Below are 14,684 nucleotides of genomic sequence, written 5' to 3' on the forward strand. Positions count from 1 at the left end.
AGCGAGAGTTAGGGACAGAACAAATTACCTCCCAGCCCTGTAGGCACACAGGAGGCAGTGGTCCCAGGTGTTCCCGTTTGTATCTCCATGTTCCAGTTTGTCTAGGCTAGTGGAGCAGGCATTGTCCAACAAATTTGGGGCAACTTTAGGAATCCACTTTGATAATCATATCAAATATTTATTCCAACAAGAAAACATTGCATAATACGTTTTGCCCATTTTTTGGTGGGAAGAATGCATGTGTATATGTATGTTAAAAAACAACTAGAGGATATAAAATAAAATATTACTGTGGTCTAAAAAAGTTAATTTGAAAATCCTTGTAGACATCTCAGTACTTTCCCCCATCCTATATAGCCAGAACTTCTGTCCTGGTTAATAGTATGGTTACTGATGAGGGCAAGATCTTGCATTCTTGAAGTTTCACTCTTGAGTTAGAAGAGCTTATCTCAGATCCATAGGAGACCAAGAACAGTGGTTACCATGATCACTAGCCAAGTTGCAGTCCAAGCTACTCCAGAGGATAGGGCTGAAATAGCAAGAAAACACAAAACATTTAGGTGTCTTGATTAATGTGTTGAGAAGGAGCAGGGGTACTTGACATTAGCATGGGAGCTTATAGAGCAGGGGAACTGTTTCCTCCCTGAATCCAGACGCAGTGTTCCTGGGACATCCTTTTCCCAGATTGAGCAAAGCTCAAACTCCCAGATGTAAAGTATAAAGAGTACAGAAATCCCTTAAATATCACTGGCTTAGCTGAGTCCTGTACTTGAAGCTTACCTTGGCACATCTATGGACCTGGGAAAGAATCACTCTCCTACACTGGGCAGCCATTAAGTAGGGCAGAGCTTCAGGTGCAGTCGATAATATGATGCTATGCGCTAACTTTAGGGAAGGAAGTATTACTTCCCTTCCGTGTTTCTCTACACTACTAACCATCAGTACCAACTAGGAAGAAGAAAAGGGGTAGGAAAAAAAAAGAAAGGGAAATAAAGAGATACAGAAGGGGAAGGCAGGGGAAGGGAGGAGAGGATCCTGATAAATTAGGGAAGAAGAATTAGGGATACTTTTCTAGGATAATTTGGATAGCTAAAAAGTGACAAGATGGGCTTAGCCCTTCAAAAAATAGATGTTTTATTGCTTTCATCCTCTCTGTGAATGAGCAGCCACTTCATTCTATAAAGGACAGGGATTGTTTCTCTTCCTTTTTCTGGATCTCAGGATATGGTGGTGATATAAAGGTAGTGTTAGAACCACCCAGCCAACTGGTGATCTTATGGTCAGACACCAAAGTGTCATATTGGGTCTATGGTGGCAGAAAAGCAGGGCATATCAGGAAAGACTAGAAGAGACATGACCAGTAGGTTGGGAAGAATACTGAACATACAGCTTCCATAGCTCATGTGTGGGAGCAGAGGTAAAGAAATCAGCACAGGTGGGCAGAGTAGACTGGGTCCAGGAAGACCATGAAAGAGCCATGTCTCCAGGGGCCATGATCCCTGATGATTGGGTATGACAGGGATCTCAGGTAAATGTTGGCATCACAGGTATGAGTTATTCTGGAGGGATTTGTACACCAGGGCTTGGGGATATGATTTCAGGCGTGTGGAGAGTACAGGGCTTGGAATGCTGAAGATGGTGATCCAAATTTATTAAGTGGTTCCCAAATCCCTAGTGTCTCTAGAATTAAAAAGACTGGGCCTAAGTTAACTACCATTCACTGAGGACTTGTTAGATATTGTGCTAGGTAGTTATCTGTATTGTCTCATTTAATCCTTATAACAGTATGGGATAAGAACTATTATTTTGTCTTATTTAAGAAGGACATGACTTCATACAGAGTGAAGTAAGTCAGAAAGAGAAAAATACCCTATGCTAATGCATATATATGGAATCTAGAAAAATGGTACTGATGGACCTACTGGCAGGGCAGGAATACAGACGCAGACATAGAGAATGGACTTGAGGACACAGTGGGGGAAGGGGAGGCTGGGATGAAGTGAGAGAGTAGCATTGACAGATATACACTACCAAATGTAAAATAGATACCTAGTGGGAAGCAGCCGCATAGCACAGGGAGATCAGCTCGGTGCTTTGTGACGACCTAGAGGGGTGGGAGAGGGAGGGTGGGAGGGAGGGGATATGGGGATATGTGTATACATACAGTGATTCACTTTGTTATACAGCAGAAACTAACACAACATTGTAAAGCAATTATACTCCAATAAAGATGTAAAAATAAAAAAAGAAGGACATGACTTGGAGAAGCTAAGTAACTTGTTTAGCTGGTAAGTGACAGTCCCAGGATTAATCCCAGGTGTAACTGACTCCAAAACCTATGCTCATAGCTACCCCACTATGGGACCTGTGTAGGCTTGAGAGAGAACCAGGAGTGATGCTCTAATGAGTGGATCCTCCCAGGCGACAGAGAAATCTAAAACATGAAACCCAGAGTTTGCTTTTCCAACTTCATCAAGGAGCATATACCTGGGGAAAAACAGAAAGTCTCTACCTTAGGATCAGGATCTCCTGTTCACCACTTGTTCTCGCTCATGCTCGTCCACTTGGCCCTTTTTTCCTTTGCTGCCTACCAGAAATGTCTCTGTGTTGCTGCCCAACAGTGTCTGGACTGTTCCCCTACTTGCCCTTTTTCTCCCTGCTCACCCTGAAATCTCAGATTATTCTGCAAGGACACTGGCCTCAGATTCCAGGACCATGCACTGTTAGAGCACGGCAGGAGAAGGGGAAATCAGAGCCCCTGTGCCAACTGCCCTTTGCAGATGAGGACACTGAGCTCCACAAAGCCGAGGTGAGCTTGCTGAGAGGCGGTGAACCCTCTCAGCAAGGCAGTGAAACCTTAGAGAACCCAAGTCTTCCATGCCTCACAGACGCCTTTGGGATTCTCCACTAATTTCTGTGCCAGGAGGCTGAATAAGATCTCCACGCTTTTCTTCCTTCAAGAGAAGACTAGTTACCCTGTGCCCACCTCAGCTCCCCTGGCAGTATCTCTTACCCTGTACACAGGGTGAAGTGAAGTTGACTGTGCTATTTTGGCTGCTCACAGGATTGCTGACTTGGCAGGTGTAAGACCTGGAGTAGTTTTGTGGTGCATGGGTCACTTCAAGCACACTGCTCTGGAACTCTTTTGGAAGGGACTCTGCATACCAGGTGTAGTTTACAGGCTGGTCCTGGGTCACACAGGACAGGGTTAAGTTACACTTGTTCACTTCCTGTGTCTTCTTGACATCTATGACAGGCTTTGGTACAGGGTCTAAAAATGAATACGTTAAGATGAGACAACGGGTTTATGCATTTATGAAGCATTTATGCTGGGAGGGTTTAGCCAACAAAGTACAAAGGGAGCCCCAGAGGGCTGCAGGAGCAGTCATGGAGAAGAGGCCCCTGCAGAGGGAGCCAGTGAGCAGCTTTGACCTCTGGAGGCTTCCGACTGAAACAGCTACTCCTTGGAGTGAAGCTAAGCTGGATCCAGAAGGGGGAGCCATGCACCCAGAAACAAAAATGGGGTTATGACCGTCTGTGGGCCAGAAAGAACAGCAAAGGTTTAGCATAGAGATCAGCAGGGTTGGACTTGATATCCCAACTGTCTGAGCTGCTCAGGGCCCCTTCTCTAGCAATGGCCCACACTTGGCACCTTGGCCTATCAGTCCTTCAAGAGTTCTTGGGCTCAGATTCAGCAAGAGTCCTGGGGTAAGAGGTACCACCCTATACCTTTCCTGGACGCTGGCAGAACTACAGAGAAGAACCTCATGGAATTCCCAGCAAAAATCAGTAGTGATGAACAGCACTGCATCAGTTAACTTTGGTATCTCAGTGCCAGCCACAGAGCAGGTATTCTATAAGTATCTGATGAAAGGGATAGGTGGATGGATGGATGGATGGATGAATCAGTTATGCGATAGAAAAGACATAACACTTGCTTTACAGTGAGACCAGCCTGGGTCCTGGACTTGGCCCTGGTAGAGTGACATTAGGCAAGATAACTAACCCCTTGAACTTCCTTCTTGCATGTAAGATGACTCCGCTTCACAGCACAATGTTAGTAAGATACAATGTCATCGTCCATGAGGAAGTGCTTTTGCAGGGTGTAAGCGTTACATGCATGCTGGAGGTCACAGCATCATCACTGCTGTCATCCTGCAGCCAGATTGGTTGAGAGGTAATCCCATCATCTGCTCCTTCCTTGACTAGGATTGCTTTACTTGAAATCCTCTGGGGTCTTTTCCTTCTGGTCAAGGGTAAAACACTTACAGAATCAATGCAGCTCAGATGTCAGAGGATTAAAATGTGGCAGAGAATTGACCCAATCAGTGCTGGCCTCTGGGTTGTATGTCTGTGAGGGGCAATGGAGACTCTGCCATCTGACCTCCTGAACTCTAGATCCATCTCCTCCATGAAACCCTATCAGATTGCTGGACTCCTCCTGCATACTTTATATGAGCAATCTTCATACTGTTTTTCATCATTTCCTGTGGTCTGGCCTCAAGTCTTGCATACCTTCCTCATTTCCCATGGTAAGCAGCACGGCCCTGAGCACTTTGTGGACAGAGCCAGCTAGGGCAGCCTGGCTCCAAGAGGCCCCCTTTGAGCTGTCAGAAATTCCTGGGCTGGACTGAAGGATGATTCTTCTGCTAATTGCATCCTCAGGGTCTTATCCCTAGGCAAGTGTGCTAAAGCCAAGCCAGTTTGTGGATTTTAAGATATGCAGAAATGTTGCAAGTTGGTTGTGAAACCGTTAGCAGTTTGGAGGTGGCTGTGGTGGGAGTATTTACCACAGAATTTGGTAAACGATATAAATTTGGGATTTTTTAAAAAACCACTGTAAAAGCCTTTGAATCTTTCCTGTTCCCAGTACGTCTTGAATTTTCAGGCCATATGACATGGAGGAAGTGAGTGAGCAGGGGATTTTAGCCTCTTAGACCGTTCTTCCTCCCCTTCAGCCCTTCTTGACTCTACTAAACTCCTTGCATTGCTTTAAATAGTCCTAGTTTTCTTTTTTTAAAGAAATTCTCCTTTTTTGCTAAAGGTACATCAAATTGGTCTCCATCACTTGCCATCAACAGAATCTTACCTAATGGGGCAGAGATGGCAAGATCTTTCTCCAAGTTCACACAGATAGTTAAGTTACTGACCAGGGTTTTAAACCCAGGTCTGTCTGACTCCAGGTATAATGTTCAAGCCCTTACTTCACATATACTGGTTAGGCTGGCGCTAGGAGTGGAAGTTTTTGTCCCAACCATTCTGAGAGGTAAAAACACTCTTGAACAGCTCTTGCCCAATTCTTTATCTCTCTATCTTTTTCCTTATGTTTGATGAAGTCTTTGTTCAGTTATGTTATTAAGAAGAGCTCAGAACTGATTTGGGTTGATCACAGGAGAGCATGAAGAGAATAGAGAGGAAACCATCCTTACTGTTTTCTTTATCTTCGAATCTTAGACTCCTTAATGTCAGAAGAGGTTTTAAATGTCCCAGAGTAATCTACTTCGAGTCTGGCTGGCCCAGCCTCACTTCCAAGTGGAACTGGCTCCAGGAGAAATGAATTAAGCCTATCCTGAGGTTTCCCCACGCCCCCCCCCCCCAGGGAGAGTCCCCTCCCAGTGGTCCGTCCAGGGCCCTAGAGTGGGGACTTGCTGCTTGTTTCCCCGAACTCACCAAGCACCACCAGTGAGATCTTCCATTCGTCCTCATCCCCAGTGTCCTTCAGCACCATCAGGAGGTAAGTGCTGCTGTCCTCCTTCTGGACGTTATCGATGTGCAGTGTGCCACTTTGAAGATCAAGCCTGGCCCTGTCCTTAAATTTAGTATTGAAGTATTTAGGCTGACTGGATTCCCATTCTACAATCTTCTGGTCAGGAGTATAAAACCAGGTGAGTGATTTGTAGTTCCTCGGCAAACTGGAGATTGACAGACTCACGTTGCTGCCGGAGACGGCATATTTTGAATAATCTGCCAATGAGAGTCAGAGTGAGTGAGACCCATTTTAGAGAAGGCAGAGCTGCTCAGTGGCCCAGGCTTTGGCCTGGGCTGGTGGAACAAAGAAGAAGGAAGAGACTTTTGCTTGGGAGCAGTGAGTATGATCTTTATCAGAGGGCCTGACCACTGATCAGGAATTCAGTGATAGTTAGAGCTTGAGAAGTGGGCATGAGGACAGGAGATGTGCTTATAATCCGTCTAATTCTGCCCTAGACGAGAAAGAAAAAGGACACTGAGCCAGACCTGGCTCTCTCCCTTACTCTCATAACAGGACATTTTCAAATAAAATGATGACGAGTCACGTCTCCTCTCTGTGTTTGTGTTCCTTGTGGTTCAATTTAGTTCTCCAGCAGTAGGTAAGAAGTAAAGGAGAAACAAGGTTTGAAATGAAAGGGAACCAGAGTTAGTCAGTGGCAAAGTATTATAGGAGAGTGAAAGCATTTTATTAATAAAAATATTGTGCTATTTTTCTGGCTTTTGTGATTTTTGTATTTGTCAGCTTTAAAAAAACCTTGTGATACACTGGGCTTTCTTTTCTCATTCTAACTACATTCTTTTTTTTTTCCTATTTGTATTTACAGTTCTGTTCTCTTTCTCATGAGGGCACCCCAAATTGTATAAGCCTCAGTTCTAAAAAACCTGGTTTCTTGAATGCAAGGAGAAAGAAAAGGTGATAGCCAGAAGACATAAGATGAAGGGAGGTCTGCTAACACTCTCTGTGGAGGGAGGAAAACTAAGTGTAAATGTATAGGCTGAGAAAGAGCAGTAGAAAAAAGCTAATGGTAGAGGAAAGAAGAAATATGATCTATATCGCTCTTACCTCATATACTGTCACACAAAACTTCATATTGTTTAACATCGTATCTATACCTATTTAATTTCCATATGTCTATCATTTCCAAAAACATTCTTTTCAATAAAGATTCAAAATGCCTGTGTTCCCAGGTCTTTCAAGTTCCTAGTCACTAATCCTTCCAACCATCCATCTATCCATTCAACAACCAGTTATGGAGCATTTAATGTATGCCTGGTGCGTTCACAGACACACACAGACATTTATTTCCACACTGTTTCTGATTGATCCATTCCATATTTTATAATCTCTGTGACATAATCAGTTCAGTCCAACCAACAGTATTTGAACAATGACTATGTCCCAGGTCCTGTTCTAGGCTCTGACATCAGCAATGCAGAGTCTCTGGCCTCTTGGACCATACAGCCTCTTCAGGAGCATACTTTCTCTTCAAGATTTTAAAATTACTAGACACATATTCTAGACTCGTTCTCATTCTGTTACTTGTTTCCATGTGAATTAATAAAAGTGGTGACAATAGACAGCCTAGGTCAGTGTTTTTCAACCTTGGCATTATTGACTTTTTGGACCAGAGAATTCCTTGTTGTGAAGGGCTGTCCTTGTGCATTGTAGGATATTTAGCAGCCTCCCTGACCTCTGCCCACTAGATGCCAGTAGCATCATTCCAGTTGTGGCCATCAAAAATATCTCCAGACAATGCCAAATGTCCCCTGGGAGGAAAAATCTTCCTGCCTTCATTCTGGTTGAGAACTGCTGGCCTAGGTCATCATTGGTAGACTCTCCAACAAGCCTCAGACATATGCTTAGGAAGATAGCACAACCCACAATTAACCACTTTAATTCTCAGTGAGAAGTCACAGCCAACCACCAGGATGGCTTTTTTTGAATCATTACACATAGGTGGTGAAGGAAGGAGGAAGGAAAGCTACAATATCCTGTGCATGTCTATATCTTAGAACTCATATCATATTAAAGTGATCCATTTAATGTCTATTACTTGCCTTTATCACCAGACCACATGCTTCATACGGACAAAAAACGAATCTCATGAGTTTAACTCATTTTCCATTGTAGTATAATGGTTAAGATCATGGGCTCTGGGGACTTCCCTGGTGGTGCGGTGGTTAGGAATCTGCCTGCCAATGCAGGGGACACGGGTTCCAGCCCTGGCCCAGGAAGATCCCACATGCCGCGGAGCAACTAAGCCCGTGTGCCACAACTACTGAGCCTGTGCTCTAGAGCCCACGAGCCACAACTACTGAGCCTGCATGCCACAACTGCTGAAGCCCACGTGCCTAGAGCCCGTGCTCCACAACAAGAGAAGCCACTGAAATGAGAAGACTGTACACTGCAACAAAGAGTATCCCCAGCTCGCCACAACTAGAGAAAGCCTGCGTGCAGCAACAAAGACCCAATACAGCCAAAAATAAATAAATAAATAAATAAATAAAATTCAAAAAGAAAAAAAAAAGATCATGGGCTCTAGAATTAGACTATTTAAATCCTAGCCCACTTACTAGATGTATAACCTTGAGCATTTTACCTAGCCTCTCTGCCTTTGTTTTAGTATTTATCTTACAGAGTTTGTGAAGGTGAAGTTCATGTGTCAAGTTTACTGAGTTAAAGGATGCCCAGAGAGCTGGTAAAACATTATTTCTGGATCATCTATAAGGGTTTTTCTGGAAGAGATTAGCATTTGAATCAGTAAACTGAGTAAGAAGATCACCCTCACCAATGTGTGTGAACATCATCCAATCTATTGAGGACCAGAATAGGACAAAAAGGCAGAAAAAAAGGCAAATTTTCTCTCTACTTTGAGCTGGGATATCCATCTTCTCCTACCCTTGGACATCAGTGTTCCTGGTCCTTGGACCTTAGGACTTGGACTAGGAATTAGACCATTGGCTCCCTGAAGCCTCTTTGTGGAACGTTGAATGAAGATGAGTCCACTGAGAATGAAGGACACAGAGCAAATAGACTCAAATCATGAGTCTATGTATTCTCAGGCCTGTGGATTTGTACTGGAACTACACCTGTAGCTTTCCTGGCCTCCATCTTGCAGATGGCAGATCATGGGACTTCTCCAAAGAAGTACATAATATGGGTTATGCTTCCGTAACTGCATGGGCCTCATAATAAATCTCTTTCTATATATTTATATATATCCTATTGGTTCTTTTTCTCTAAAGAACCCTGACCCAGAGTTACACAAATAAATGCTTAGAATACAATTAAATTAATACAAATAATCAATACACATAAAGTACTTAGACTAATACTTGGAAGATTAGTAAGTATTCAATAAATGTCATGTATTGTTTTATTATTATTACCTACGTTAATTTTGTATCCATAACATCTAGTACTATGCATTAAGTATTGAGATGTTTAACAACTGCCTGTTGAACTTACTTTATTGTACCAAAACATTGGTAAAATAAGGACTAGGCTAATGATATATTTTTTAGGAATTAATGCCTATATGTGAATCTGGAAGAGTGAAGAATGTTGAAGTAGGGGCCAAAAATCCAAAAAACTGTAGCAGCTCCTGAAGAAGCTTTCACTTGTAGGCTAGGTCTAAAAGTAAAAGACATCAGCATTCACAAAAGAAAAACAAAACCAAGTCTTTGGCTAGGACATGTGATGATAAGAAAGAGGCCCCAGCAACATGGTAAGACCAGAGAACTTACCTGAAGCTTCCTTGGGGAAGGAGGAATGAAGATGAACCCAATGAGGAATGAAGAATACAGAGAATATAGACTCAAGTCATGATCCAGACCCAGTTATAATACACATCATTTCTCCTTGTGAGAATGGAGTCTGCTTTATAACAATGAGATCTTGTTTGTCCAGGGTATCCCCAACATGCTCAAAAGAACTTCAAACTAAAGTGTGAGGGGGAGGGAGAAACTATAACAGACACATAGTCACTAAGATTGTGAACTTCTCAAAGGCAAAAACCATGTCTTACTCAATTTTGAATCCCCACAATACTTGGCTCACATTTGTTGTTTAGTATAGAATGAAAGAATGAATGAATGAATGAATGGCAGGGACACAAATGCATACATAAGTATTCCCAGTCATCTCCTCATGACCTCCTACTAGTCACATTTTTCTTATTTTTATTGCCACGTAGCTTTTTTTTTGCTTACTTCTTAAGATTGGTTTGGACTGAAAAGGCAGAGAGGAAAAGAGAAGATAAACAGGGGCCACTCAGGTTGGTTTAGGAAATCGGGGTGCTATAGTATTAAGGCTCAAAAGAGTGAGAATCTCTGGGCAGCACATGAGTGGGATGGTTTGAGAAGACTGAAGAGGACAGGAGAGGATATGGTAGAAGTATTACTATAGCTTACAAATTGGATTCCCTTTAACATCCTTTGAGAGACTTCAAGTAGAAATTGGAGTTACTATTTAATTACTTATGACCAATGAACAGTGTTTCTTAAGTATCATAATGTGCCCAAACTGGGACAGTGCAGCAGCCCTGTCTTATGGTTGGGTCCTGAATAAATGAATAAAAGATGACTATTAGGACATAGACAGCAGAGGAGCAATGGAGAAGCTGCCCAGAAACTCTCAAAAGAAACAACATAAAAGAGTGTTGAGTAGAGCATTCATGGTTTCAGTATCAACAAATCAATAAAAAGCAGCTAAGGGAAACCTTGAAATATAAACCCAGAAACCTCTCATGGGCTGAGACTCATGCCTGAGAATAGCAAAGGAAAAGTGAGTTTGGGGAAAAGAATCTGAAAAAGAATGAATATATGTTTACGTATAAATGAATCACTTTGCTGTACACCTGAAACTAACACAATATTGTAAATCAACTACACTCCAACATAAAATAAAAATTAATTTAATAAAAGAAATGTGAGTTTTGTTATGAAATATCTAATGAAAGGGTAGGCTTAAAAAGCAACATGAACCTAAAGATAGAAACAGTAGAAAGAATGCTTGATTAACCATAAAAAAAGGGAACAAAAAATATTCTAGTCTTCTAGAAGCATTCTTTAATCCAATCACAAGTTGAAGAAAGATGCATTAATATTACTGATATAGATTGCAAAAATTAATGCCCAGCCATTGTAGTACAATTTAGGATATCAAGGTGGTGGTTTAGTCTGTTACAGAGGATTATCTAATAAATTCAGATAGATAGATTCACTTATATTTTTCTTATATATAATATATTTATGTATTTTTTCAAGTTTTAAAGTAAATTGAAAAAATCTTGATTTGCCTTCCTAACAATTCCATGTTTTAGAAGTAGAAAACTACTTAAAGAAAAGTACTATTTTGATTTAATTCTATCAAGAAGAAGTAGTTGGTTATGTGTGTGGATGCTTAAGATAAAGTAACTGTGTTTACCTGTAGTTTATAACAGAAAATGAAGCAGATCTTTCCTGTGCTTAACCATGTTTCTTGTCTGTAGAGAAGCAAAACTAAAACAGGGGGAAAAATCAGATCAAAGGAAGTTGTAATTTCATACAAAAAGAGTCTACACAGGAAGGAGAAAGAGGTCTTAAAGGAGAAATTCTGATTACTCTAAAAACAAGTCATGTGATTTCTAGTAAAACTTTGAAGAACTGAAAGAGATGAGTCTTAAAGATATTGATATAGAGTTACCTGGAGCTCTCTAATGAGATCAACTATTTAACAAACCTGTACAAACCTTTCAAGGAAGTAATTTGTCAATAGATATCAAGATTCCAGATGTGTGTCATGGGGGACAAGATGAACAGAGAGAGTGCCATTTCCTGAGATGGGAAGTCTAATGAGTTTAATCGGCCAGATTGCAATGACTAAATGGAAGGAGAGGAAGTCCCAGTGTTGTGGTGGCTTGTTATGCAGCAGTAGATAGCTGGAACAAAGATGGGGAGTTAGATTTTGGAAATGTGTTTGGAGAGTCTGGAGATGTTTTAAAAGCAGTTAGAAATTCAGGTCTGTGGCTCAGGAGAGCGTGTTGGGCTTTGGAGTTTCCTTATGTTCTTCTCAGCTCTTATCTACCTCAAATTGTATGTGGTCACAATCACAGAGCAATTTCACATTCTTTATTTCTTTTGATCTTAACAATAACCCCTTGAAAAAATGGTGAGCATATTGTTATACCCATAACAGAGTGGAGAAAATTGAGGCTCAGGAAGCTTTCACAATTTATAGAAAGTCCCATGGCATGGAACACAGAACATAGGTCTTCTGATTCCCAGTTCAAGCTGTTTCCACCACACTCTGTTGTACTGAAGGGAGACAGGGAAGATGCCTACTAGTGATGAGGGGGCCCTGAGGTCAGAGAGCTGAGAAACTCAAGTCTGAGGAGGGATTAAGGAGAAGATTTAAAACTACTTCTTAAATTTCGTCACAAGAGCATCCCTTACTGGGGAGGAGAGAATTACTATACCCCTAGGAAGATCTGGACAGATAACCTGAAAGGAAGTCCTTTGATGTCATTCATTCATAGGATTAATAATTATTTATTGAGCCCATGCCATGTTCTAGGCACTGTGCCAGGTTTAGCACTGGACAAGGTCCCTGTCCTCATGGGGCTCAAGGAAACAGACAATCAAGCAGTTCACCAACCATAACCTGGAGCCTGAGGTTTCCAGGAGGAAGTCACATGAAAATGGAATGCTAAGGGAGGAGCTGGAGAGAAGAGAGTGAAGGAAATTTTAGGCAGAAGGAAAGGCATTTATATAGACCTAGAGGTAAGAGAGACAGAACCTCCTTCAAGGCAAACAGCAAAGTTAAATTTAGATGAAATGTGGTTATGGGGTGAGGGGGTCATAAATTGGGGATAAAAGGACCATCTGTAGGCATAATCTAGACATAAAAAGATTTAGACACATTGACCTAAGTCTAGAAAAGTCCTGAAATATTCCAGTTCTCTTGGCATCTTTATCTTTCCCAACAATTGGATGAATACTTCATGCCAGTCCCCACTCCCAAGGTCATATCAGTGTCCTATGAGTACAGTCAGTCCCATGGAGCCCGCACAGCCACGAGTGCCCTGAAGACATCATGTCTCTAGGCTCATACAGCCTAAGGGAGCAGAATTTGCCACCCTAATATATGTTTCTTTGGCATATTAATTGTTTTAAGCTGGTTATTTTCTAAAGAAAGAGAAGACGTGGTAAACATTCTGAAAACCATGTAGGAGTTACCCTTTTGTAAGAAACATTTATATTTGTAAGGGAAATTTTCATTTGTAAGGGTGTCTCCCTCTCTGTACCGGAAGAGGACAGAGAGGGAGACCAAATCTCTAGAAACTCTTATCACTGGAGAAGGCGCTAACTTAAATCTGCCTAACAACCTTATCCTTGTTTACTGTGCTCTTCCTGATAACCTCCCAGAACTGTCACCTTCAACATCCTCTTTTGTCTTTAGCTGAGGATGATATTTAAGGTGAGGACTTCAGCCATTATGGCAAGTTACTCAGGTTTTCTGGGTTTCTCCCATGTACGCAATATTAAACTCTGATTTTCTCTTGCTAATATGTCTCATGTCAATTTAATTCTTAGACCAGCCAGAAGAACCTAGAAGGGTAGAGAAAAATTTCTTCCTCTCCTAAACCAGTCATAAACCAGATCCAATGTATTACCACCCTGAGAGGCCTTGCATAATTGGCCAACAGGGTTTCCTTTAAGCATTGCTATCTCGTCTCCCTAAAAGTTACATACTGTCATAATTCTATGATGTTATATTTGTTTCCCATAAGAACATTCACTTTTACTCATTTTTTTCCATAGTGGTGAGCATTAAAGCCCCTCAAATGAAAAAGACCTGAGTATTTATTAGGGGGAATAGTGAGAAAGACAATAACTTAGCTCTCAATTCTCAGACAGGTTCTGGAGGGCTGGGCAGCTGTAACAGGGAAAGGAAAATTAGCACACGAGGGGACCAGAACAAGCCCATGGCAGAAGAACGAACCTGAACTCTTAATCAGATGTTTGGAGGTTCCTCTGATACTGAGTTCTCTGCTCAGACTCTCACTCAGAGACCCTAGACAAGTTTCCTTTCCCACAGTTTTGTCTCTCTCTGGGACAATGACAGCATCATTTACCTTTGCTCACGACACAACTCCTTGCAAAGACAAAGGTCTCAAAGAATGCCTCAAGGAGCACAACACACCTGAGCATAAAATGTGGCGGCTATCAGAGTAGCTTCCTGTTATTCACAATGCAAGGAGACTTTACAGAGGACAAACCGCAGCACTAAATATGAGGGGCCTACTTCCCCATCTCACCAAGGTCCTAATTTTGTCACGGCCCCTTGGGGAAAGAGATGGAGTCTGATTCTCCAGGCTAAGGAAGGCTCCCCAACTTACCACTGCTGCCCGGACCCCCTACTCCACTTCCAGGTGGAGCCACACCCCATATTCCCTTTTCCGTCTGACAGGGCTTTCAGTGCACAATTAGAGGCAGACAATTTGTGGAAAGTACCTTGTACGCTGGTTGCCAGGAACAAATGAGGCAGCAGTAGAAGTTCCAGAGCCAGAGACAGTTCCCACCTTCTGGAGCACATGCTACTCTCCAGAACTTCCCAGGAACTCTGGAGACAGGCCAGAACCAAGCTAGGAAGGGACCGAGGACTCTCTTGAACTCGTGTCTTAAGATTAGAGAAAAAAAGCACTGAATTCTTCTCTCCATTCAGCAACTCGTGGGTGGGGCCTGGGCACCAGAAACAGGAAACCCCATTGTTTTTTGTTGTTTTTTTTTTTTAATGAGAGCACAACGGAAACGAACCATTTTGTTTGAATGTGTGTTAGTTTTGTTTTCTGGTGAGAGGATCCATAGCTTCTACTGGTTTTCAGAGATGTCAGTGCTCAGAAAAGACGAAAGACCCCTGATAGAGAATATCTGCTTTTGGTTTCCCAGTTAGG

The 14,684-nt window shown here is 42.1% G+C and overlaps 1 protein-coding gene across 1 annotated transcript; it reads right to left on the reverse strand.

Moving 5' to 3' along the window:
* Nucleotides 1–300: 300 nt before the first annotated feature.
* Nucleotides 301–14,398, reverse strand: CD48 (CD48 molecule). The gene is made up of 4 exons (XM_068538314.1): nt 14,245–14,398; nt 5,671–5,964; nt 3,014–3,271; nt 301–529 (listed from the first exon to the last, which is right to left on the reverse strand). Exons 1-4 carry the CDS (start codon nt 14,324–14,326, stop codon nt 450–452), a joined length of 714 nt encoding a protein of 237 aa, XP_068394415.1. The 5' UTR covers nt 14,327–14,398; the 3' UTR covers nt 301–449.
* Between the last annotated feature and the right edge of the window lie 286 nt (nt 14,399–14,684).

The sequence above is a fragment of the Eschrichtius robustus genome, chromosome 3, assembly GCF_028021215.1.
Source record: "Eschrichtius robustus isolate mEscRob2 chromosome 3, mEscRob2.pri, whole genome shotgun sequence".
NCBI lineage: Eukaryota > Metazoa > Chordata > Mammalia > Artiodactyla > Eschrichtiidae > Eschrichtius > Eschrichtius robustus.